Source organism: Chrysemys picta, chromosome 5 (genome assembly GCF_011386835.1).
Source record: "Chrysemys picta bellii isolate R12L10 chromosome 5, ASM1138683v2, whole genome shotgun sequence".
NCBI classification, from domain to species: Eukaryota; Metazoa; Chordata; order Testudines; family Emydidae; genus Chrysemys; species Chrysemys picta.
This window is the reverse complement of record NC_088795.1, coordinates 92986479-93013559: the sequence shown is the minus strand read 5'-3', so window position 1 is coordinate 93013559 and position 27081 is coordinate 92986479. Positions and strand designations below refer to the sequence as shown.

Below are 27081 nucleotides of genomic sequence, written 5' to 3'. Positions count from 1 at the left end.
AATGAGGAATTTTTCAAAATTTCAAATGAAGTCCCTTCTTGAATCCACTCAGTGTAGTTACTTAGAAAAATAGCCATACTGAAATGTGTATTTTTCTCCAATAGGACTTTAAATTAACTGGATATGTTTCTGTGATTCTGTACATCCGGATCAGTCAACTTCAGTGGTGCCTCCTCCTGTTCCAAGAGTACCTCAAACCTCACTTAAGATAATGTGAATGGCAGTTTTGTGTTACTCCAAAGGGAGGGTTAAATGTCATTTTTGCTTAGTGTGTTTTTATAAGTTTAGTAGGGTTTTTTTATCATTATAGAAATTAGTTGAACCAATTTGATAAACAAATTGCATAGACATTTAGGATCATACTCCCTATGGCATAGAGTTTACACAGCTCTTAGCAACCCTTGCAGAAATAGAGCAGCAGATCTAAGGATCACATCTAGAATATTTTTACCTGAAACAAAAGGATGCCATTTATTTTGACAACATATTTAATATCACATGAACATTACAACTTGTTGAGATTAGCTGTTACTTGAAAACAATGTCACTAGATGGTGCTTATGTACATTTCTAGAAGGCAGCACTAATCTCAGGATGAAACTTTTAATTACGTGAATAGCATTGTTTTGTCACTAATGTATCAACTGAAGGTGGTCTCTGTTGTCTGACTGATGAAATACCGGTAGTTTATGACTGGCACAAGTGACTACAGCATTTCAGTCTCCGGGTCTTCAGTTACATTGATTTACGAAAGCACACAGCTAATGGGTTGTATGAAGTGTTGTGCTGGTTTTGGCATGGAATTCACTATGCTTGTTAAATTCAGTCTGTTACTGAAGAAAGGAATCTCACTAGTGGTTGCGATTTGGACCTTATTGATATTTCAAAAGTGTGTCACTGAACATATTGAGGTTTGAAATACTTGCATTAACTATTCAGTATCTCCTCCAAATACATACAGAACAAGATTTGAGCCTTCATTTGAACACAATCACAAAAGCTTGGCTGTTAAAGACAGTAATTTGCTGCATTCTGAATTAAATAATTGATTATTTTGGTCTCAGAAGTATATTGGTTCTTCTGCCATTTTAAAGGATTTCTTGTCCATTTGTAAAAAGTTCATGTTAATATCAGAATATTTGTTTCTAAGAGAACTGATTTTCTTTTTTCTCTCCTGAACCTCATCTGTAGGGCCAGCCTTAAATACAAGCAACACAAGTGACTGCTTGGAGCCTTGTGCTTTTACATAGGAACCTAGGATGTTTAATAATGGATCTGACCATTAGTTCATCAAGACCAGTATCTTGTTTCAGTCCAATACCTGATGCTTCAGAGGAAAGTGGAAATTTCCCATAACTCAGCTTCCTGGTTGTGGAATGTAAATGGCTGCAGGCAGGAGGAATTCCTTCCTGTCCCATGTTGCAATCAGCTTATGCCCCGAAACATGAGATTTCCTTACTTTCATTGTAACAAAATCCATAGTTGTACACGCTGTTAGTCATGAAGTTATTTAACTCTTTAAAAATTCACCTACATTCATTAATTCCATGACCTCTCTAGACTTGTGCAGACTTGGTACACTCCCTTCTTCCTCCCCACATCTGCAGGGCTGTTTGAGGCTCTACAAATTTTAAGACCGGACCAGCCCAACTTCACTATACACTACTGTAACTATAATGTCACAATTGGTGCCTGTATACACAAATCGTGGGCCTGATTCAGCTCTGACCCTGGTTTTATACATATGTAATGTAAAAGTTACTCCTGATTTACACCAGGGTGAGAGATCTGTGGGGGCTGGTATATGCAGAATCATTTCCACAGGTCCTCAGAATGAAGTGAGAGACACACCGAAATGGAAAAGGCACTCAAGTACGTGGTGGGCTCTCTTGTTGTCTGTGAAAATCAGTGCACATATGGTCTCTGAAATGAACATTTAAAGAAGTTTGTTCCCTCTTATAAGCTCTTATATTGTTAGTTACAGCCAGGGAGCTGGGGTTATGGTTATTCTGTATACTTACACATCAATCCCATTATTAATATCTCTAGATAAATGTCTTGATTTTGAGCACTTGCAGCACTGAAGTCAGTGATCATAAGAATGGCCATACTTGGTCAGACCAAAGGTCCATCTAGTTCAGCATCCTGTTTTCCAACAGTGGCCAATGCCAGGTGCCTCAGAGGGAATGAACAGAACAAGTAATCATTGAGTGAGCCATCCCCTGTCGCCTGAAATAATCAGGTCCCTTCTTCAGGTGTCTAAATATGGACTTAGGTGCCTAAGTAATCAATATCACAGAATCTGATAATTGTTTCGGGCCAAAGAGATATGTTTTGGTAATATTAGCGTTCAGGTTTGATATATTATTTGACTTCCACATGTTCACTACAAAGACACACTAGATCACAATCTCTGTCATTTGACACATGTTGTTCTGACAAGAAGCAGATTTTCATAACCAATTATAAGAAAATTAAATATCTTACAAAAGAGGCACAAACATATTTAATGGCCTGGGATCCATGATGGCCCCAGAGATACACCCCAGCAATACCTTTAGATGAAGTATCCCGCAAAGAACTAAAAATGCAAGTTCAGAAACAAAGATTTAAAACACTTGAGGACCACGTCATATACAGAATTGACCAAATGAGCTAACTGAGCACTCTGGTCACTTGTTTCAAGGTAATAGAAAAGTTTAAAAGAATTAAAGTGAGTGCACACTAGATTTTGCAGGGAGAAAGTGGCTTCGTAATACCTTGAAAAATGTAAAAGTTTAAATAAAAAATAAGCTTGATAAACAGTTCTCACTCTCTACCATGTTGGTCTGTGGAGCCAATAGCATTTAGCAAGGTGCATGATGTCATTAAGAGAATGATGTTTTTAATTGGGCTTCAATTCAGCTCATTTATAGTCATTTAAATTAGTGAGTATGTCGGACAAGGGATTTTTTTTTTAGTGATGAGTCAGACATTAACAGGCTATATACTGCCCTTTATCTACATGCACAACTCCTCCTGCCAACAGTGCAATTTGTACATGCTGGTCATCGTTGGTGTATGACCCTGTGTGATTGACTTACATGTGCAATAATGCACAGTGGCCTTATAAAAAGGGAGCTCTGTAATTTCTCTCAAGTGCTACGTGGAAGAATCATCAAACAGGAATTGTATAGCACACATACATGTAAATAAAGTATTAAAAACCTTCAGGGAGAGCAAATGTATTATAACAAATCAGTGTAAATGCCACACAGGTAGTCGTAACAAAATAATACAGGTGGCATAAGTGCAGAAATGTTTGCTGACATGATTTATGTAAGCTGCAAAATGAATATGATCAGTGGGGTTTGTGCTACAAGATTGTTCCAATACAGTGTTATTCATGATGTCAGTGATAATCCTGAAATGTTAGGCCAAATTTAGATCTGATCCAAGCCCTGTATAATCCCACTGAGATAAATGAGATTGCCTGGGATGTAAATCAGCACTTAATATGGACCAGTGCATTTGTGTGGACATAATGTATGTTTTATATAAACATAATAGCTGAAGAGTTTCCCCTGCATATCAGCACTGTCAAAGTTGATTTTGAATGGCTGAAGAAAAGATCATCCCATAGTCTAATCCAAATCTGATATCTTTTCTATTACCTATTTCTGAGGAGATTCTGTGGCATCAACATATGGATTCTCCTTCACTTTTCCTTCTTCTCTATGAGCAAATGATTTTGATATAACCCAGAATATCACTATATACAATTAAGAGTTACCAAAATGGATTGCTCATCTTAGTACCATGCAGTGGGAGATCCAAGTTCAGAAGCAATCTTGTGCTGCTTTTCCACATGTCTTGGGGTGGGAGTTGCGATGGTGATGCTGGCCCAGGGTAGTATACATCACTCTAGGTGGACCTGCAGGAGAAGTACTTTGCAGAGGAGGCAAAAGCTATCCAATTACCCAAGGTGGTAAACACCCTTCCATCTTCCTGGACCAGTTGATGCCTTTTAATCTTTCTTTTGCGTCTGTTTTAAATGTATTGCAAAGAATGTCTTTATATAAAAGTGCCATCAACAATTAATTCTCTTTCTTAGCCTTAGATAACATGGCTTTGTCATAAGTCATTCATCTTCGATTGCAGTTGTCTAGAGAATTATGTTCTTAATTTGGTTTGAAATAGCCTGGCTTTGCATTAAAGAAAGTTGAAAAATGAATTTATTTTGTTTGCAAGTGCTTTAGCATATGGTACATTCAGGCTGAGTGTGCTTTCTGTGTTTCTGGATTGTACTGTATCTCTCGTTCATGCAGTATGGATCAATTACGTTTAGACAGAAATATCTGCACCTTGTTTCATAGTTGAACTCAAATTTCCTGATATTGAAAAATAATGTGAGGAAATCTGTCAGCATTTTGCTGACACAGCATGTGTTATTTATTCAGGAAATACACATTTTACTCAGTACATTGTTATACCAATTCTTGGCACTCTGCTTTTTGAAGTGAAAGTAGAAACACAAACAAGGTACATCTGAAAACTGGCTGTTGACTTTTAAGAGTGCTGATTGTGCAAGCAAGAAATGCTATAATAAAATTCTCTATGAAAATTAGAACTGATTTTAAACAAAAAAAGTCAGTACGCAGATGTTATTTAACTTTGTGTCACTTTCTGTGAAATAGACCATCTTACAGGGCTTCATGCCCAATAACCTATATACTGACTTCTTTGTTTAAAAATAAACACTTCATAAAAAAGATGATTTTAAAACTAATTTGAAACTAAAGCTAGTTGTTCCTTTTCACAGCATTACATCTTAGAGGAAAATATTCAGTTTCCACACTTGTAAGATGAGTATAACTTACCTTTGTAAAATGCTTTGCGGGCTTTGGCTAAAGGATTATAGGTTAGATGATCAAAATATCTGGACATTCCTATGATGCTGAAAAAATATTAGGTGAAGAATATTTTCTCTTTCATAATAAAAGTCTGTTTTCTGGAAAAGAAGGTGAAATGTCTGTATCACTGTGAGTTTTTTCTATCAATGGAAACAGACTGTGGAACAAAGAACATTGAAAACCACGGAAGATAAACACAAATGGGAATGACTCAACTGTGTCCAGCTAGTTAGCACTGAGATGTTGAATAGAACTTTATTTACTGTCTGGAAATATTTATTTTAAAATTTTGCAACTCTCATAAGAAATAGCTTGCCACATAGTTTTGTAAGATCATAACAACAAATGATCAGAAACTAAAAATGTTTACCAATGAAAGGGATTTGCAGTAGTAGGAGATTCATTTGCATTTGTTAGGCCTTGGCTTTATGACATCACTCATGGTGGTATGAACATGTTGCAATGCCACATTTAGCAGGGTTGGGGGTGGACAGTTTCCTTTCCCTTAAGTTTTATGTATAATTCGTTATTGGCTTTAAATTTCAATTATAAATTTAATTTCTTGAGACTCATGTATTGTACTAAACCAAACTTAAAAGCAATGTCCAAATAAATAATACTTCTGGGGGAATTCTGCACTACTGCGCAATGCAGAATTTTGCAGAAATTAATGTTGTGTGTGCAGAATTTCCTTTTCCCCCCCCAACAGAAATGGGCTGTAGAGATGTTGGCTGCCAATAGGGGCCGCTGCACTTGGCAGAACCCAGCTCACAAATAGAAGACAAGGCTGCAGGGAGGAGGATGGAACTGGAGGCTTCCCAGCAGCTGCAGTTCCCAGCACGACCTGATGGAAGGAGGCAGTGCACAGGAAACTCTGTGCAAGCCCAGAACCCAGGATCAGGCTTTTTTCCCCTCTGGATCCCTAGGATCTAGGAGGGTAGGGGATGTGAGTGTCTGGGCTGGGCAGGGAGGGGCGCAGCTGGGCACTGGGGAGGTGAGGGGGTGTGAGTGTCTGGCCCCCCGGCTGGGTTCTGGCAGGAGGGGGCAGAGAAACTAGAATTGGGTTGTTGTAGGGCAGGGGTGGGCAAACTTTTTGGCCTGGGGGCCACATCTGGGTGGGGCAATTGCTTGCAGGGCCATGAATGTAAGGCTGGGGCAGGGGCAGGGGTGTGGGTGTGCAGTGTGCAGGAAGGTGCTCAGGGCAAGGGGTTGGGCGCAGGAGGGGGGCGGGGTGTACAAGGGCTCAGGGCAGGGGATTGGGGTGCAGGAGGGGTGCGGCAGGGGGTTTGGGGAGCTCAGGGCAGGGGGTTGGAGTGCAGGGTGTGTGTCAGGAGGCTCAGGGCAGGGGGGTGGGGTGCAGGAGGCTAGGGGGCTCAGGGCAGGGGGGTGGGGTGCAGGAGGGGTCAGGGTGTAGGCTCCAGCCCGGCGCCGCTTACCTGGAGTGGCTCCAGGGTGGCAGCGGCATATAGCCAGGCTAAGGCAGGCTCCCTGCCACCCCCATGGCCCCGTGCCACACTGCACTGCTCCTAGAAGTGGCTGGCACCAAGACCATGTGGCCCCTGGGCAGTACATGGGCAGAGGGCACCATGTACTGCCCTCACCTGTGGGTACCTCCCCTGAAACTCCCATTGGCTGTGATTCCCTGTTCCCAGCCAATGGGAGCTGTGGGGGGGTGGTACCTCCCCTGAAGCTCCCGTTGGCTGCGATTCCCTGTTCCTGGCCAATGGGAGCTGTGGGGGGTGGTGCCTGCAGGCGAGGGCAGTGCACAGAGCCCTCTGCCCCCCCCCCCCCGCCTTCCCCAGGGTCTGTAGGGATGTGGTGCTGGCCACTTCTGGTGGCGTCACGGGGCCGCGGCACCATGGGGGTGGCAGTCCCATGGGCCGGATCCAAAGCCCTGACAGGCCAGATCCAAAGCCCTGATGGGCTGGATCTGGCCGTGGGCCGTAGTTTGCCCACTCCTGTTGTAGGGGTTTCTTTAACTCTACCCTGGGGGAAATTTTTTGTGTCTCCATTTTTACAGACATACCTGATATAAATTACCTAAATAATTGAAATTGGCCTGATTATATAATGTTATTTTGTAGAATTGCAGAATTGTAAATTATTGTGCGCAGAATTTTTAATTTTTTGGGACAGAATTCCTCCATAAGTAAAATAAATTCATGGCTTCCATTGAGCTTTGGGGACAACTAGATCAGGAAATGAGAGATACTATCAGGTATAACATAAAGTTCTCATAGGTGCACTGTCAAAGCCTTCAATTCTAACAAGAATACCTTGCCTTTGTAAGAAAGGAAAGTTTATTCTTCCTCTGTGCTAATGTAGGTCAGTCATGGACCTCTCTAAATTCAAAAGCACCAGATTGTGTCATGTTAGATCCTCTTTCTCTAAGGTTGTTCTCTAACCACTCCCATCTTATTATAGAAGGAATATGACCAGTGTTCTCAGTGCATTCGGAGTTCCTGCTCTAAAGAGCTTACAGTTTAAATCAGCCTCTGAGTTCAAATTCTTCAAAATTTCAAATCAGTGGCGCTCACTTTTTGTGTGTGGGCCTGTAATGAAACTCTGTCTTTGGTTGATTAATACCACATGGGACCATATGTTTGTCTCATTCAGACTGGAATTTTACAGATGACTGACTATAGTCTAAATAACATGTCAATTCCAATTGTTCTTGGCAACTCACCAAGATTTCCATGTTTTCACTAGTACCTCTAAAATTGTCATTAAAAACACTAGATTATTTTGTTACAGAATCACTGACCACCTACCCAAAACAGTCCTTCTATTTTACACTACCAAGGTCTGATGTAAATTAAACTTTGTAAAAGAATAATGCATCTAGATTAAAATGCAAATCTAAACCACATTTCATTCTACTGTTATTTTAAATGGACAACTGATTGTGACTCTCAAGAAAGAGGTTTATGGGGAGCAGATGACAACATTTATACTCCCTCTTGGTGAACTGTGAATAGGCTGATCTCACAGATGCAAGAGTACACAGACCCCAAATTAAGGTCCAGTCTGACCCCTTTCATGGCATGGACATATTGTTTGAGTTACCAGTAAAGCAACAACACAACATAAATATCGGGCTAAGCTTCTTCCCTGAACTTGGCTGTCCTTAGGCAGCAAAAGCAAACTAGTTAAGAACATGGGCTCCGATTCAGTTTCTGTTTACAGCTAACTCAAAATACAGTCTTCATCTGAGGACCAAGAAGAAAAACTGCTTAGCTGTGCTGTGAATGACTCTAATGAATTATAGTATAATATATTAGACTGTAGCCCAAATCTGGATTGTGGCCAGCTTTAATTTTGGCCCTGGAACACTTCCTCCATTTGGCCAGCCTTGCCTGTACAGCATGGTAGTAGTAGCAGAAGCATTGCTCCTCTAGTTCTTTATGCACACAGCAGGCTTCTGTGTAATATTTGCTTAATGTAAAGGAAAACTTACTCAGAACAATCAGTTACCTTGTACATCAAGGGCCTTAAGCATACAGTTAGCTTCAGTGCTTGATTTGTGCGAGGCTTGTCAGGGCTGAACCCCAGCACCTCTACTCTTGGCAGTTTATAGCCCCAGCACCTCAGTTCTTCAGACATCAATGAAGGAAACAAATTAATCTTAGTCATTTCCCGCTGTACAATGAATGACATTTTAGACTGCAAAGGGTTCCAGAGCTCTCCTCTGTGTAAAGTGCTATTGTTCTTCTGCCTCTGTAGACATGAAAAAGGTAGCCAAGAGGTACTGAACAGGGGAAAAGAGGAAAATATACAAAACAGGTGCAAAAACAGGCAAAGGGATGAAAATCCCCCAAAAGGGGAAAGTGAGGAAATGGCAAAAGGTAGGTGGCATCTAGGGGTCCAGCAGCAAACGAGTCAAAGAAAGATAATCCAAAGAGAAAAATTGGGAAGTGTGGACATGGAGTGGGAGGAAAAAACCTGATTATCAGATTCAGAAAATCATCTGCTTTCTAAATCTACAGGTGTGTAGGCTTTTGCAGGGAGGGGGAGGTGAATGCAGATTGCATTTCCTGGGGTCCCACTCAAGTAGGTTGGTTTGAAGGAGACAAGGGTGTCTGCCCACACCCCAGGACAACTGAGAAATCTTACTACAGCACCCTGGAAAATTGTATCTGTGCATAATTTATGTTGCATATATGGCAGCTGAATCAATATTTGCCTATAGAGAGGTGAGTAGTTCATGTGCTAACCAGAGGGAACCAGTTTTTTGTGAGATAAGAAGTATGGGAGAAGAGGAGCATTGAAGGCAATAATCCCTCACAACCTTTTCTCTTGGATTTTGTTTGAACACTGCCCTCCAGTCACCATGACAAATATACATTTTAAAAGAAATTTTAGAGCATGGTACAAGGTTTGGGGCTGTGAGGTTAGATAATTGTGGTGAGGTTAGATAACTGTACTTTCTTACAGGGCCGCCCAAAGGATTCAGGGGGCCTGGGGCAAAGCGAGGGAGCTTGTACTCACCGGGCGGTGCTCTGAGTCTGCGGCGGCAGCGGTGGCATTTCGGTAGCAGGGGGCCCTTCAGTCGCTCCGCGTCTTAGGCAGCACTGAAGGGGCCCCCGCTGCCGAAATGCTGCCGAAGACCCAGAGCGACTGAAGGGCCTCCCGCCACTGCCAAAGACCCGGGCTGCTGCCAGGTTAGGAAAAGGATTCTTGGCCAGGGCTCCCGGGGCCCCTGTAGGGCCCGGGGCCTGGGGCCAATTGCCCCTTTCTCCCGCCCCCTCCCCCCCCCCCCCCCCCCCCCCCCCGCAGCCCTCCTTTCTTATAAACTTAGTCCCTGAAAAACTTGTCAAGAGATAGACATACTGTTTCCCAGAAGATGGCACTGTTGCTTTATAAATGGAATTTGTGTGTGTTTGTAAGTAAAACTTCAGTGTAAAAAAAAGCCAATAAATGTTTGCAAATAAAGTTATAAATGTTACAAATGAAAGCAGTAAAAACAGGTGTATATTCATATCTGAGTTTAACCAACATATATAAAATTGGACAGCTGACTGATGTATTAAACATAGACCACGAGGAACAAGATAAAACATGAGGAACATTTAGGTACAATAGCAGCAACAAACCAGATGATTATTAGAAAGCTGGAAAGATATAATTGATAGCAAGTTGTCATTGACATTAGATTCTGGGTAATGCTCCTATTGCCTTTTCATTAAAGCTGGTCAAAATTGTTTTGTCAAAACTTTTTTTTTTTTCCCAATGAAAACTGGCCTTTTGATCAAAAGGTCATTTGTTGAAAATTGAATTTTGGCCACCATTTATGGAGTTTAATGAAAAAACACCTTTTTTTTAAGCTTTTGGTAAAATGTTCAGTTTTGAAAACCAAAATGTTAGATTTTGGATGAATGTTTTTGTTGAAAAATCTAAAAATTTGTCATTGGAAATTTTTAAAAATTTGCATTTTCAACCAGCTCTCCCTTTCATCACCAAAGATAATATCACAGCTTCCTAAGGAAAACACAGAGATTTGCTATAATGCCTGTCAGGTCTTTATCAGTTTCTAGGTTAAGAAAGTGGTAAGTTGCAGTATTGATCTATTTCAGCTGCTTGCCTAACGCTGATTAAGAGCTGGGTGATCAGTTTTCCATGTTTTCCCTTCTCCTATGATTTACAGAGGTATTTTCCCTAAAAAATATACAAAGGCTCTTTTCTTGCCTTTACCCTGCATGAACCTGAATAGCGCACCCTGTTATGGAGCAATCTCTGTTTTTCACTTTCTGCTAATTTCTACCTCATGGACAAGGGCAAATGCACATTTTGAGTCATCTAACTTCTTTTTGTCTAAGGATGTCTTCTGCTGCTGCTGTGTACAATATGGCCCTTCAGTCATTTACAACTGTTTTTCTAGGTTGCATCCGAAGAAGTGGGCTATAGTCCACGAAAGCTTATGCTCTAATAAATTTGTTAGTCTCTAAGGTGCCACAAGTCCTCCTGTTCTTCTTTTTGCGGATACAGACTAACACGGCTGCTACTCTGAAATCTAGGTTGATCGTTTGTTTGGGAACATTGGTTGCCTCTCTAAACTTCTTTTAATTATGGATCTCATGGGTATCAGAGGAACCCTATGGCCCTCTTCCCTCCCATGTTTAGAGGGGGAGAGTAGGTACATAGAGGCATAACAACCATAATTAATTGTTAATAGGGGTCACCTCAGTTTCTGCAGAAGCAAATGACAATGCCATCCATGCAGAATTACATGTTATCAGGGTCCTGGTGTATTAAGAAATACCATGAGATGGCATCTTGTATGAAGAGCATAGAACAACCCTACTCATGGCAGCTCAGTAGTAGTAAAAGTAAATCCAGGATGTTTGAAATCATGCAGAACAATGTTCTCTTTGACAACATTTCTATTTTACATGCAGACTAGCTCTTTTTGCCAGTAAAGGAAATAAACCTGACTAAGAATGTTATCATAAAACTTGAAATACCAGGCATGGTACAATGAAAATATTGCATATCGCGTGGGCCAAACTTCTGGCCAGAAAACTGTGGATTTAGCATTTTTAGCGAGTTTGTATAAGGCTACTTTATGATTTGTATATTAGTGTTAACATAAAATACTATCCAATCTACACCAAAATAATGTATGCTTGCCTATATGTTACCTGTGTGTGTTGTTAATACTTTGTTGCATGGCTCAGTGGTCAAATAAAATATCTTATTGCAAATCTAAAAATATTACCTTTTGTATGACTTATGGTATGACCTTCAGCTCCCGCTGGGACTGATTGCAAAAGCACTCGATAGTTTTTTCTCAAGAGTATCTGTTCCTGCTCCTTATTCACGCCTTAGACTCATCAGTTGTGTGAGATCATAATCATCTCCACAACACATATATAGGACTGATGTCACAAAGAAAAAGGCCTCCATGCAAATGCCTTCTGCAAGTCCAGAGATCTGTGAGACCTCACTGTGGCTCTCAGGACACGCTGGGCTTTCAGAGCACTGTTCCCTGCCTATTCTGTGAAGGACATACCATGCCTCTGCATCCCACTTGATGGAGTAATTCAAAGGAAACTGACTATCAAATTCTGGAGTTTCAAAGCCCTTCTGTGGAGTTTCCCAGATGAGGGATGATTTGACTCTGTGACTTCAAGTGAGAAATATGCAACTGATAATGGCAAGGCAAGCAACCAGAAAGGATAGCTGGTGTTGTTATCGCTTGTTAATTTATATCTCTGTGCAACCACTTGTTCCTGTTCCTGTTGACTTCATTCTCTCCCTGACCACTCTCCCTCTGTGTATTTCTTACATCCACTCATTTCTTAATTTAGACTGTAAGATCTTCAGAGCAGGACTCTCTATTTGTACAGCACCATGGTGACCCACCTGAGTTTTAATACAATAATAATGATCATAACATGGGCAGTTAAACCAAAGTTTTAATGCGTGTGTTCCTAGCAATAAAATACGAAGAGGGAGAAATACAATACTGAGGAGATCGTCTCTCAATAGAATGCTTTCCTAAGATTTTCATGAAGCCTCAGTGACCGTTAAGCATTCTTGCAAATAATCATATACATACCCATCAGCCTTTATTCTTCAATAGTCTGGGAGGCAAACCTCCCCCGCCCCCCAATATCAGAGAAACACATAGCACATTTAGCAAATGAAGCTGTTTGGGAGAGCTGAATGAGCAACTTCATAGGATAAGCTTCCCCCCCAGCTGCTGCCTAATACACTTTTCAGAGCTTGAATAAATGAGTTGTTCTCATCTTAAAAAAACAACAACCCACTCCCCTCCAACTCAAACCCAGTAATTATATCCAATAAATGAAGGCTTCAATGAATGGCAAAAGTTGCCTGAGAGAAATAGCTGTTGGCAACTGTTCCTTCTAATTAAAATGTATGTCTGAAAAGCCTCAGTCTTTGGGAATATTGAACAAAATGCCAGCACTAGATAAGGTACAGATAATGCTTTGTGTCCATTAACCGCCCCTTACAATTAGGAAATGTGGGTTCAGCCAAGCTAAGCTTGACTGTTTTGTGGCATGAAGGATGATTTGGGGATTAAAAGTAACGTAGCACCTGTTGCTTGCCCTATTGAATAGGCTGGTTCTTTAAAACTTTAGAGTAATAATAATAATTAGTAAATAAAATATTAAAAACCCAAAGCCACCCCTGTTGCAAAAGTGAAAACACTCACCAGCAAACAAATCCTGCTTAATTAAGACAGATAAATAAGAGGAACTATAAAACTGATGCCAGGTTGGAAAGTTATACAGACTAAGTTTCAGACAATCAAATCTGTTGGTGGATAATCGAGAAAAATTTTCTTTACTGTACATTCAATCTCAGAGTCAATTATTATTTTTTTCAGTGAAGCAATGTTAAAAACCACACTCATTACAGAATTGTCAACCTCCGGTGTTCAAAAATCACGAGTCATGCATCAAAAATTATAAGAATGACTTAAAATCATGACTTTAATGTTTATTGGCTTTTTTTTTTTTAGTTTCTTTTTATTTGCCTTCTAGTTTCTGAACCTTCAAGGTGCTCTTGGGTCCTGTTTTCAAGCTTTTCTCTTCCAGCATGAAGTCTAGAAACTTGCTTTAAAAAATATAAAAATAAACTGAGCTTTTAATTAAATCTCTTAATTCAGGAGCTGGAACTTAAAGAAAACCATTAAATATTGCGAGACTCGCAATGAAATTGCAAGGATTGGCAATGCTGCTTTGAAAGCCTTTCTTTGACATCTTCAGGGAAGAATGGCTGGTCTGTTTCCGCCCCATCTCCCACACATACATTCAGGGGCATCTCACTCTCCACAGGAGAATGGTGGGCCCCCAGGTTTCTCTTGTTTGTCTCTCTCTCTCGTTCTTCTATTTGTCTCACAGTGCATTTCCCACCTCCATGGTGTCCCCCTCTCCATATCTGTGTCCCAGTGTGTTCCTCCATCATCCCACTCTTTGCCACCACAATGTGACCTCCTATGGTCCCAATGTATGTGCCTCCCCCTCCCAGTGCCCACTTCTATTCTGTGTCTTCCCTAGTGCATGCCCCAATTAGTGCCATGGCTGAGGCAGGCAGAAGTCTGCTCAAGCAGCCTCGGGCCCACCGCCTGCTCTCTACAACAACACTTATTGGCAGGAAGCCTACATTGGTTTTTCATAAACTGATCTGGCTTTCTGGGACTGTGAGCAGCTAAACCAGGGGTTAAAATGCCAGGACTGTCCTAGCCAAGCCCAGACATTTGGCATGTCTCATTAATTTAACTTCTCAACATCCCTGTCAGGTAGGTAGGTATTATTAGTCCTATTTTACAGAGGAGAAAACTGAAGAAGAGGGACAGTCTATCTAGCCAGTTACTTGTATGGCCTTCATCACTGAAGTATCTGAGCCTTCAATACATGTCCCATTGAAATCCAATGTCCAAATGCTGGGAACAAAACTCAGGTCGTGACTGCCAGTCCTGAGCCTTGACTGTAAGACCACCCTCCTCTTTACTTTTTAATATGACTGCTATATACATACACTTCTATTAGTGAATATTTGTAAAGCATGTGGAGTTGTCTGGTTGGAAGGCACTATTTTCCAGAGTAGAGTGTTACTGTGAGGGCATTTTTTAAAAATGTAAAACATTGAAAGATTTTGTAAATTTTGGCATGTGGATGAAACAGGAACTAACACTGCAGTTGTAACACAAGTGAAAGCAGTATCATTTCCAGTCATGTGAGAAACATCACCTCAGTACATTAATGTATTTCAGTGATCCCATCAGTAAGAACTAGGATCAAGTGATTCTGATAATAATAGTTGGAACCTGTGTTTCAATCACTTCATCCCACTTTTCCTATCATTCCTCAATTAATTCAGTCATTAACTTAACACAGGGAGTCAATCTTTTTATTTCCCTTCAGGCTGGCTAACCGTTTTGCAAGAATAACATCTGATCTTGCGCCCAATGAAGTCCAGGGGAGTTTTGCTACTGACTACCATATGTTCAGGGACCAGCCTGTGGAATTGAAATAAACAGAATGATTACAGTCACATGGGACTATCTCCATATCTTCTGGGAATGCCATAGTCCTCTCTTTAAAATGATTTCTCACACCAACATGGACCCAGAGGTCCTATTGATATTTGGAATTTGATTACATCATGTGCTCTGCTTCTAGCTCACCCATTGTGCAACCAGGAAACCCTTCCCCTACTGCTCAAAATACACCAGTTCCTCCTAGATTTTAGTTCCTTTTAAGTTTAGTAACTAAAGCTGTGATAGTCGGGAAAACCTGCTTGGTGAGTGAATTCTCTCTTTATTAAAGTTTCTGCACCTCTGTTCACCTGGAGAGGACTTGCTTACGTCAGCAGAGAAATCACAGTTAAATGAGCTCTTTGAATTGTGCCAAAACATGCATGGAGCGGAGTTGTAGCTGCTACTGCAGCCTGGAGACTGCAGAGTGCCTGTGCAGCTACTCCACACTCTAGCTCAAGGCGGGGTGGAGCAAACCCACCCAACCCATAAGTTATGTCCATTGTAAAAATTCTGTTTGTCTCAGCTTTGTGTGGAGGAGTGAGGATTTGGCCCCATGCCCCTCTCTGATTGAGAACAATCTCTGGACAACCTCCCCAAACAAAACAAAACTCTGATCAAATTTATAAACACTGGCAGATTTCAGGTTTACATTTCTTTCTGAACCTAATTTAAATGAACAGCAGACAATTTATGGGCTTTTCCAAGTGAACCTACAAGGCTTGTTTGCTAGAGTCTGACTCTCAGACAGTTCACTACAAGTCTAATCAAAACCAGACTTATTCTAATATGAAGCAGACTGATAAGTATTGATGGAGCTACAAAGGACCAGGTTTAATGTAGTAAACAATGAGCCACTAGCATGGCAGCAGTCAGCGTCACTGCTATTTAGCACACTCAGATTTAGAATCAGCGAATTTGCTTTTGACTTCCCTCCATTGTACAAGGAAAGTTAAATTGTTTGGGGGCCAAGTAAAGAAGGGTTCTCGCTAGAAGATGCCTCACATCTGTTATGTGGAGTTTCTAGTCTTAACACTGAGGAGACTATGCTCTGGTGTTGACCCCTCAGAGGGTGATGCAGAATAAAATGTTCCTCAACATTGGTATCCCCAGATTCTTCAGGAAAAGCTGCAAGAATCAGTCCCAGGCTGTGAGGAACGCTTCTTTCCCTTCTCGTTGGCCAGTGTGCACTCTAGGGCCTTGTAGAAATCAAATTCTATAAAGCTGGCTCTGGTTTTGATAAGATGAACTTGGACAGTTGAGATCCACTAACCTTGACTCAGAATTAATTCTGAGATGATGCCCATTGATAATCCCTAGGATTTCTATACTGTAGTGTTTTACATGTTCAAAGCAATGCACAAATATAAGCTAATATTCAACAGCCCTCTGTCCCTCTTCTACAGATTGGAAAAATAAGCTAGAAGTTAAATGATTGGTCCAAGATCACACCGCAAATTAATGGTAGAGACAGAATTAGAACTGGAGAATCCCTGAGTCCCCCACACATGCTCTATCCATTAACTCAGGCTGCTTACTGATTTGACCGAAGTACGCCCACGTACCCAGAGGGATCAGACACATTTGTGAGGTGGGCTAGCAATGTGCAGTACATGATAGGCATTTAAGAAAGAGAGTGTAAGCACAATATGAGCAGGGGAACACTAGTACCCCAGTAGGAAAACACTCGATAATTGATCATACAAAAACATGATTTGACCATTGTTACCTCCAACAGCTTTCAGTTTGATTGACTGGCCCTAGTGGTGTACCCAGTTGAAGATTTAATTGGTAATGTCTGAGGAAATGGGCCACTGGGTGAACCCCTGGATCCTCCTTAAATTTTATTTTAACATCCAAAACAAGGTGCTAAATGACTGATAAGCAATAGATTGTGAAATGATGCTGGAGAAAAATCTGGCATTAAAAGTAGGTGTGATAAGGAAAAGCTTCCAGAGTCAGCAAAAGAAATAAGTAATCTACATCAGTGCAAGTATGTCTACACTATGGGATGAATCCGAATTTATATAATTCGAATTTGGGAAACAGATTGTATAAAGTCGAATGTATGCGGCCACACTAAGCACATTAATTCGGCGGTGTGCGTCCAAGTACCGGGGCTAGCGTCGAATTTTGGAGCGTTGAACTGTGGGTAGCTATCCCATAGCTATCCCATAGTTCCCGCAGTCTCCCGCGCCCATTGGAATTCTGGGTTGAGATCCCAGTGCCTGATGGGACAAAAAACATTGTCGCAGGTGGTTCTGGGTACAGCCTCACCCCTCCCTCCCTCCCTGCATGAAAGCAACAGACGGCAGACAACCATTTCACGCCTTTTTTCCTGGGTGAACACTGCAGACTCCATACCACGGCAAGCATGGAGCCCGCTCAGCTCAAGACAGCAGTCATGAACATTGTAAACACCTCGCGCGTTCTCGTGGAGTTTATGCTGAGCCAGGACCAGAAAAACGAGGCGAGGAGGCAAGGAGGCAGCGGCGGCGGCAGCGCAGCGACAAGCATGATGAGGACATGGACACGGACACGGACACGGACACGGACACAGAATTCTGTCAAACCACGGGCCCTGGTGCTTTGGAGATCATGTTGTTAATGGGGCAGATTCTATCCATGGAACGCCGATTCTGGGCAAGGGAAACAAGCACAGACTGGTGGGACCGCATAGTGTTGCAGGTGTGGGATGATTCCCAGTGGCTGTGGAACTTTCGCATGCGTAAGGGCACTTTCATGGAACTTTGTGACTTGCTGTCCCCTGCCCTGAAACGCCAGAATACCAAGATGAGAGCAGCCCTCACAGTTGAGAAGCGCGTGGCGATAGCCCTGTGGAAGCTTGCAACGCCAGACAGCTACCGGTCAGTCGGGAATCAATTTGGAGTGGGCAAATCTACTGTGGGGGCTGCTGTGATGCAAGTAGCCAAAGCAATCACTCAGGTGCTGCTACGAAAGTTAGTGACTCTGGGAAATGTGCAGGCCATAGTGGATGGCTTTGTTGCAATGGGATTCCCTAACTGTGGTGGGGTGATAGATGGAACCCATATCCCTATCTTGGCAACGGAGCACCAGGGTACCCAGTACATAAACCGCAAGGGGTACTTTTCAATGGTGCTGCAAGCACTTGTGGATCACAAGGGACGTTTCACCAACATCAACGTGGGCTGGCCGGGAAGGGTTCATGATGCTCGCGTCTTCAGGAACACTACTCTGTTTAAAGGGCTGCAGCAAGGGACTTACTTTCCGGACCAGAAAATAACCGTTGGGGATGTTGAAATGCCAATAGTTATTCTTGGGGACCCAGCCTACCCCTTAATGCCATGGCTCATGAAGCCATACACAGGCAGCCTGGACAGGAGTCAGGAGCTGTTCAACTACAGGCTGAGCAAGTGCAGAATGGTGGTAGAATGTGCATTTGGCCGTTTAAAAGGTCGCTGGCGATCATTATTGACTCGCTCAGACCTCAGCCAAACCAATCTCCCCATTGTTATTTCTGCTTGCTGCATGCTCCACAATCTCTGTGAAAGTAAGGGGGAGACCTTTATGGCGGGGTGGGAGGCTGAGGCAAATCGCCTGGCTGCTGATTACGCGCAGCCAGACACCAGGGTGATTAGAAGAGCACACCAGGAAGCGCTGTGCATCAGAGAAGCTTTGAAAACCAGTTTAATGACTGGCCAGGCTACAGTGTGAAATATCTGTTTGTTTCTCCTTCATGAAAACCCGCCCCCTTTATTGACTCATTCTCTGTAAGGAACCCACCCTCCCCCTTCCCCCAGCTTGCTTTCAAACCAAATAAAGTCACTATCATTTAAAAATCATTTATTCTTTATTAATAGATTATAAAAAGAGGGAGGGAACCCTGGTGGGGTTTGGGAGGAGGATCGGTGGGAAGGAAAAGGCCACTAAAAAAAGGTTAAAAAAATGACAGCCTTTTGCTTGGGCTGTCCACTGGGGTGGAATGGGAAGGTGTACGGAGCCTCCCCCCCCACGTTCTTACACGTCTGGGTGAGGAGGATATGGAACATGGGGAGGAGGGAGGGGGTACAGGGGCTGTAGCGGCACTCTGTTTTCCTGCAGCCATTCCTCAAGCTCCACCAGACGCCGGAGCATGTCTGTTTGCTCATGCAGCAGCCCCAGCGTTGCATCCTGCTTCCTCTGATCTTCCTGCCGCCACCTCTCATCTCGAGCGTCTCTCCTCTCCTCACGTTGGTCCCTCCTGTCCTCACGTTGGTCCCTCCTCTCCTCACGTTGGTCCCTCATGTCCTCATGTTGGTCCCTCATGTCCTCACGTTCACTGGCTTCTTTCCTATACTTTGAAACCGTGTCCTTCCACTCATTCAGATGAGCTCTGTCACTGCCGGTGGATTCCATGATTTCTGCAAACATCTCGTCTCATGTCTTCTTTTTCCAACGCCTTATCTGTGATAGCCTTCGGGACGGAGGAGGGAGGCTTGAAGAATTTGCAGCTGCTGTAAGGAGGGGAAAAAAGAGAGAATTTTTTAAAAAGATAAATTTTGCAGAACAATGCTTATACTCTTTCACGGTGACCAACACTATTCACATTACATAGCACATGTGATTTCTGTGCAAGGTCGCATTTTGCCTCTTAATACTGAGTGCCTGTGGCTTTGCTGCTAGAGATCCAGGCAACAGAATTTGGCTTGCATGCGGCCATGGTAAGCCATTGTCTTTCGGCTTCTGCGCCCTCCTTTCCCACATACCAAGCAAAGCCCGTTGACTGCTGCGGTTTTCCTGTTAACATTCAGCAGCAGCAGAAAACAAACTAACCACCCCCTCCCATCCAATTCTCTGGATGATCGCTTTATCCCTCCCCCCACCGCATGGCTGGTATCAGGGAAGATCCCTGCAGGAACCAAACTAACCCCCCCTCCACCCCGCTCCCGTCATGAATTCTCTGGGATGATCGCTGTACCCCTCCCCTCACTGCGTGGCTGGTATCAGAGAAGATCCCTGCAGGAACCAAACTAACCCCCCTGCCCCCCCCGCCATGAATTCTCTGGGATAATCGCTGTACCCCTCCCCTCACCGCGTGGCTGGTAACAGGGAAGATCCCTGCTAGCCAAACGCGAAAAGGTCAGGGCCAATTCCCCCCCCTGCGCTTGGCTAACTGCAGGGAAGGATTTATTTTCAGCCACAGGCAAACAGCCCAGTAGGAACGGCCACCTCTGTCTCCTTAATTAAGTTCCCGTATTTCAACCAGGTTACCATGAGCGATATCACTCTCCTGAGGATTACACAGCAAGATAAAGAATGGATGTTGCTTGAATGCCAGCACAGCCAGACACCAGGGCGATTAGAAGAGCACACCAGGAGATGTACGGAGCCTCCCCCCCACGTTCTTACACATCTGGGTGAGGAGGATATGGAACATGGGGAGGGGGGAGTGGGTACAGGGGTTGTAGTGGCACTCTGTTTTCCTGCAGCCATTCCTGAAGCTCCACCAGATGCCGGAGCATGTCTGTTTGCTCACGCAGCAGCCCCAGCATTGCATCCTGCCTCCTCTGATCTTCCTGCCGCCATCTCGAGCGTCTCTCCTCTCCTCACGTTGGTCCCTCCTCTCCTCACGTTGGTCCCTCATGTCTTCATGTTGGTCCCTCATGTCCTCACGTTCACTGGCTTCTTTCCTATACTTTGAAACCGTTTCCTTCCACTCATTCAGATGAGCTCTGTCACTGCGGCTGGATTCCATAATTTCTGCAAACATCTCGTCTCGCGTCTTCTTTTTACGACGCCTTATCTGTGATAGCCTTCGGGATGGAGGAGGGAGGCTTGAGGAATTTGCAGCTGCTGTAGGGAGGGGAAAAAAGAGAGAATTGTTTAAAAAGATACATTTTGCAGAACAATGCTTATACTCTTTCACGGTGACCAACACTATTCACATTACATAGCACATGTGATTTCTGTGCAAGGTCGCATTTTGCCTCTTAATACTGAGTGCCTGTGGCTTTGCTGCTAGAGATCACAGGTCCGGGCAACAGAATTCGGCTTGCATGCGGCCATGGTAAGCCATTGTCTTACGGCTTCTGCGCCCTCCTTTCCCACATACCAAGCAAAGCCCGTAGAGTGCTGCGGTTTTTCTGTTAACATTCAGCAGCAGCAGAAAACAAACTAACCACCCCCCCTCCCGCCATAAATTCTCTGGGATGATCATGGTACCCCTCCCCCCACCGCGTGGCTGGTAACAGGGAAGATCCCTGCTAGCCAAACGTGAAAAGCTCAGGGCCAATTTCCCATCTGCGCTTGGCTAACTGCAGGGAAGGATTTATTTTCAGCCACAGGCAAACAGCCCAGTAGGAACGGCCACCTCTGTCCCCTTAATTAAGTTCCCGTATTTCAACCAGGTTACCATGAGTGATATCACTCTCCTGAGGATTACACAACAAGTTAAAGAACGGATGTTGCTTGAATGCCAGCAAACACCGGGACCATACGCTGCCAGGCTTTGTCAGGCAATGATACCAGATTACTTGCTGCAAGCATGGCATGGTCAAGTGTCCTACCATGGAGGACGGAATAAGGATGCACTGCCCAGAAACCTTGTGGCAAGGCTTTTGGAGTACCTCCAGGAGAGCTTCATGGAGATGTCCCTGGAGGATTTCCGCTCCATCCCCAGACACGTTAACAGACTTTTCCAGTAGCTGAACTGACCGCGAATGCATCCCAAGTCCTCAGGGCAAAGTAATCATTAAAAACCGTTTGCTTTTAAAACAAGTTTTATATTTTAAAAGGTAAACTCACCTGAGGTCCCTTCCATGGGGTCATGGTCTTGGATACTGGCTTGGGAGGGTTGGGAGGGTACTTCAGTCAGGCTGAGAAAAAGATCCTGGCTGTTGGGGAGAACGGAGTGCTGGGTGCTCTCTGCAAGCTCGTCCTCCTCCTCCTCCTCCTCCTCCTCTTCCCCGTCCGCAGAATCCTCAGGTGTAGCTGATGAGACTATCCACGCCCAAGAATCCACGGTCACAGGTGGGGTAGTGGTGGCGGTCCCCCCTAGAATTGCATGCAGCTCGGCATAGAAGCGGCATGTCCGCGGCTCTGACCCGGAGCGACCGTTTGCCTCCTTTGTTTTTTGATAGGCTTGTCTGAGCTCCTTGACTTTCACGCGGCACTGATCTGAGTCCCTATTGTGACCTCTCTCCATCATGCTCTTGGAGATTTTTTCAAAAGTTTTGGCATTTCGTCTTTTAGAACGAAGTTCTGCTAGCACTGAATCCTCTCCCCATATAGCGATCAGATCCAGTACCTCCCGTACGGTCCATGCTGGTGCTCTTTTTCGATTATCGGCCTGCATGGTTACCTGTGCTGATGAGCTATCTGTGGTCACCTGTGCTCTCCATGCTGGGGAAACAGGAAATGAAATTCAAATATTCCCCGGGCTTTTCCTGTCTACCTGGTCAGTGCATCCGAGTTCAGATTGCTGTCCAGAGTGGTCACAATGGTGCACTGTGGGATAGCTCCCGGAGGCCAATACCATCGAATTGCGGCCACACTAACCCTAATTCAAAATGCTAAAATCGATTTTGGCGCTACTCCGCTCGTCGGGGTGGAGTACAGAAATCGATTTAAAGAGCCCTTTATTTCGAATTAAATGGCGTCGTTGTGTGGACGGGTGCAGGGTTAATTCGAATTAAGGCTGCTAAATCCAAATTAAAGTCGTAGTGTAGACCAGGCCCAAGAGAGGCCAATCTCTGGAAGGTGAGAATACAAGCATATTTTACAGACACTACTTTCTTTTGTGGAGGAGGTTAAGCTGTTGAGCTATACAGTAGATAGAGCTATCTTCTTTCCTTTGTAAGGTTTTAGCAGGGGTTGTCATTAAAATCTTACCAATTTGTCACTTTCAGATACACTGTAGTATTCGCAATATTCCCTCTCTTTAAATAGGACAATATTGGAGTAGATACTTAGCACAGAGAACACTGTGGTAACATTAGTTACTTGCTAATGCATTTACAGATTGTAACAGTGACCACTAAATAGGCTTTTCTTTCTTTTTGCTAATGTTCCTAGTGCTTAGGCTTGAAATGTCATTATTCTGTGGTGTCCCTTCACATAATGTGCATTTAGTGCAAGGACCTGCCCCTTTGCAGCGTCTGCCGTCTGGAGCTGACTTTCTTGATCTCTCGCATGTGTTTTCAGCTGAAATGTGAAATGAGGCAGTGAGCTGATGAAACAGAGAGATACAATTGGGACGTTCCAGGTGGCAAGGAGATGCAAAGGAGAAAGCTCATTTGCCTCCAGTGATAAGACTGCATTGAAGAACAGAGAGGAAACCAGTACTAGATGAGCAGAGTGAACAGAGATAAAGGGTGAAATCCCAACCTGGCTGATTTCTTCACTAGGGCCAGGAATTCACCCAAAGTCTGTAAGATGGGCCAGATAAGTCCACATAGAGCTTCAAGGCAAGGAGAGTAATTTTGACTTGGCTCCTGAAATGAATGGGGGAGCTGTCTGAAGATAGGTCTGAGATGATTATGATTATTTTTACGTGAGGTGGGCAGCAGCACCTCATACATTCTGGTGATCTGGCATTGAGAGAGGCCAGGGGAACAGAATTGCCTATGGAGAGGGAGGAATGAATGAGAATGTCCGCAAAGGTGGAATCTAGATAGCTTCAGACCTGGTCAAGGCTATAGAAATTGTGATAGGCAAATTTACAATCCTGTGGGATTATGGGAACAGAAGAAAAGTTCACAGTCAAAGATGATGCCAAGGTTATGGACCGTGAGTAAAAATCCTGGCTCAATTGGAGTCTTGCCATTGACTGTAGTGGAATCAGAGATTTGATCCAGTGAAGGCTTAAGCTAAGGAGAGAGAGGATACAATAAAATTTTTTAGATGAGATTTTGTCTACACCTCTTAATCTCTCTCTCTCTCTCTCTTCTCTAGTTCTGTAAAGCATTTTGAGATAAAGGGCTTGATTCTCCTCTCAGTGGCCTTTACATCTGTGTAACTCCACTGACTTCGGTAAAGTTATTTCTTATGTACCAGTGTGAGTGAGGGGAGAGTCAGGCCTCTGGTTTGTGTCAAAAAGGTGTGTTCCCGCAGACCTCAATGTGAGTGCTGCATGCAGAGCAGCTCCAAGATTAGGCCCTGAAGTTGTACTGTCTGGACATTGTAGTCATTTCTGTACTGCTTCTGGCAAGGTGTTATAAATATTCCCATCTTCTATGGCCTCCACCACCTCTGTATCCGAGCTCCTCACAATTTGTAATGGAATTATCCCCACAACACCTGGTGAGGTAGGGAAGTGCTATTAGTCCCATTTTTCAGATGGGGAACTGAAGCATAGAGCATCTAAGAGACTCGTGGCAGGTCACCCAGGAAGTCTGTGGTGGAGCTGGGAGCTGAATATAAGAATGGCCATACTGGGTCAGACCAAAGGTCCATCCAGCCCAGTATCCTGTGTACCGACAGTGACCAATGCCAAGTGTCCCAGAGGGAGTGAACCTAACAGATAATGATCAAGTGATCTCTCTCCTGCCATCCATCTGCACCCTCTGACAAACAGAGGCTAGGGACACCATTCCTTACCCATCCTGGCTAATAGGCATTAATGGACTTACCCTCCATGAATTTATCTAGTTCTCTTTTAAACCCTGTTATAGTCCGAGCCTTCACAACCTCCTCAGGCAAGGAGTTCCACAGGTTGACCGTGCGCTGTGTGAATAAGAACTTCCTTTTATTTGTTTTAAACCTGCTGCCCATTAATTTCATTTGGTGGCCCTTAGTTCTTATATTATGGGAACAAGTAAATAACTTTTCCTTATTCACTTTCTCCACACCACTCATGATTTTATATATCTCTATCATATCCCCCCTTATACTCCTCTTTTCCAAGGTGAAAAGTTCTAGCCTCTTTAATCTCTCCTCATATGGGACCCGTTCCAAACCCCTAATCATTTTAGTTGCCTTTCTCTGAACCTTTTCTAATGCCAGTATATCTTTTTTGAGATGCGGAGACCACATCTGTACGCAGTATTCAAGATGTGGGCGTACCATGAATTTATATAAGGGCAATAAGGTGTTCTCCGTCTTATTCTCTATCCCTTTTTGAATGATTCCCAACATCCTGTTTGCTTTTTTGACTACCTCTGAACACTGCGTGGACGTCTTCAGAGAACTATCCACAATGACTCCAAGATCTCTTTCTTGATTAGTTGTAGCTAAATTAGCCTCCATCATATTGTAGGTATAGTGGGGGTTATTTTTTCCAATGTGCATTACTTTACATTAATCCACATTAGATTTCATTTGCCATTTTGTTGCCCAATCACTTAGTTTTGTGAGATCTTTTTGTAGTTCTTCACAGTCTGCTTTGGTCTTAACTATCTTGAGCAGTTTAGTATTGTCTGCAAACTTTGCCACCTCACTGTTTACCCCTTTCTCCAGCTCATTTATGAATAAGTTGAATAGGATTGGTCCTAGGACTGACCTTTGGGGAACACCACTAGTTATCCCTCTCCATTCTGAAAATTTACCATTTATTCCTACCTTTTGTTCCCTGTCTTTTAACCAGTTCTCAATCCATGAAAGGATCTTCCCTCTTATCCCATGACAACTTAATTTACGTAAGAGCCTTTGGTGATGGACCTTGTCAAAGGCTTTCTGGAAATCTAAGTACACTATGTCCACTGGATCCCCCTTGTCCACATGTTTGTTGACCCCTTCAAAGAACTCTAATAGATTAGTAAGACATGATTTCTCTTTACAGAAACCATGTTGACTTTTGTCCAACAATTTATGTTCTTCTATGTGTCTGACAATTTTATTCTTTACTATTGTTTCAACTATTTTGCCCGGTACTGACGTTAGATTTACCGGTCTATAATTGCTGGGATCACCTCTAGAGCCCTTTTAAAATATCAGCATTATATTAGCTAGCTTCCAGTCATTGGGTCCAGAAGCTGATTTAAAGGACAGGTTACAAATCATAGTTAATAGTTCCGCAATTTTACATTTGAGTTCTTTCAGAACTCTTGGGTGAATGCCATCTGGTCCCGGTGACTTGTTACTGTTAAGTTTATCAATTAATTCCAAAACCTCCTCTAGTGACACTTCAATCTGTGACAATTCCTCAGATTTGTCACCTACAAAGGACGGCTCAGGTTTGGGAATCTCCCTAATGTCCTAAGCCTTGAAGACTGAAGCAAAGAATTCATTTAGTTTCTCCGCAATGACTTTATCGTCTTTAAGTGCTCCTTTAGCATCTCGATTGTCCAGGGGCACCACTAGTAGGCTTTCTGCTTCTGATGTACTTAAAAAACACTTTGTTATTACCTTTTGAGTTTTTGGCTAGCCGTTCTTCAAACTCCTTTTTGGCATATTACATTTTTACACTTAATTTGTCCGTGTTTATGCTCCTTTCTATAATCCTTTCGGGTTTCAGGATAGTACCCCAACCACGAGGCTACCCTTCCTCTTTCCAGGTTATAAAACCATTATCATGTGCTGAGTTTATCCATAAAGGCAAAGCCCCTTTTAACTGTAATGCCTTCCTATGTCTTTCAAAAAGTATGATATTCATTTTGTTTAAAGTTGGAGAGAATTCAAGCTGCTTTTGAATTGTGTGCCTGTTTTTCTTTCTAATTTAGTCTTCTTATGTTTCCTAATTCCCTGCTGAACTGTTGCATGACTATGGAGCTCTTACCAATGGAAGCCAGCCAGCACTGATCATAGTCTCTGTAGTATGGTCCACCTGTTTTCTTTAAATATTTGCCTTCCATTAAAGATCAGTCACTGGCTTTTCCATGCTGTACCCAGAATTCACCATTTCCTGTAACTCTTTAGTGATTCTAGGGTCAGAGGGTAATAATAGCTTCTGCTGTGTCCTAGAAACTTATTCACACTGACCTGCTGCAATTTCTCTTGAGCTGAATGTTACTTAACGTTTCCTTTCAAAGAAGAATTGGACTTTTTGTGTTCATCTGCCAGCTCTTCACCGAAAAAAATGACTGTAAAAATGGCAATATGAGATTCCATGTTTATTGTGTCTCAGTGATTTTTGCAATCAGATGTGTTCATTTCTCAAGTAACAGCTGTTTTTATGAACTCTGAGCCCTGCAAACTCAACTCTGGTTCTGACAGTCAGATAAAGTTTTTTCTATAGCATGATAATCACCAATGTCAAATGCATGTCAAATTGTACTGTTCTGATTG

At 43.1% G+C, this 27081-nt stretch overlaps 2 protein-coding genes and 1 long non-coding RNA gene across 10 annotated transcripts in view; 2 read left to right on the top strand and 1 right to left on the bottom strand.

Moving 5' to 3' along the window:
* Nucleotides 1-4213, top strand: part of SPATA18 (spermatogenesis associated 18) — a 42195-nt gene extending 37982 nt beyond the window's left edge. For 4 of the 8 annotated variants that reach the window (XM_065596899.1, XM_005299082.4, XM_065596902.1 and 1 more), the window contains one exon: nucleotides 105-4213. In XM_065596899.1, coding sequence (XP_065452971.1) covers nucleotides 105-112 — 8 coding nt within the window. In that variant the 3' untranslated portion in view covers nucleotides 113-4213. The remainder of the gene's footprint in view (nucleotides 1-104) is intronic. The other 4 variants (XM_005299080.4, XM_065596901.1, XM_065596898.1 and 1 more) reach the window with 2 other exon arrangements.
* Nucleotides 4214-9734: 5521 nt separating this feature from the next.
* On the top strand, nucleotides 9735-11601 carry LOC135983716 (uncharacterized). Its single transcript, XR_010601470.1, has 2 exons — nucleotides 9735-10770; nucleotides 10907-11601. It is a non-coding gene; the product is annotated as an uncharacterized LOC135983716 (long non-coding RNA).
* A 7654-nt stretch (nucleotides 11602-19255) lies between these two features.
* LOC135984073 (serine/threonine-protein kinase TAO2-like) lies at nucleotides 19256-26047 on the bottom strand. The gene is made up of 3 exons (XM_065598512.1): nucleotides 21664-26047; nucleotides 20334-20712; nucleotides 19256-19373 (listed from the first exon to the last, which is right to left on the bottom strand). Exons 1-3 carry the CDS (start codon nucleotides 22211-22213, stop codon nucleotides 19256-19258), a joined length of 1047 nt encoding a protein of 348 aa, XP_065454584.1. The 5' UTR covers nucleotides 22214-26047.
* Nucleotides 26048-27081: the final 1034 nt, after the last annotated feature.

What these genes read in the sequence shown, in the direction of transcription:
- LOC135984073 (XM_065598512.1), bottom strand. Translation starts at nt 22,213, where the DNA reads ATGCAGGCCGATAATCGAAAAAGAGCACCAGCATGGACCGTACGGGAG. An exon ending in CCCCATGGAAGGGACCTCAG is followed by an intron (nt 20,713 to 21,663) that starts GTGAGTTTACCT and finishes CCCTCCCTACAG; the next exon opens with CAGCTGCAAATTCCTCAAGC. An exon ending in AATGGCTGCAGGAAAACAGA is followed by an intron (nt 19,374 to 20,333) that starts GTGCCACTACAA and finishes CCCTCCTTACAG; the next exon opens with CAGCTGCAAATTCTTCAAGC.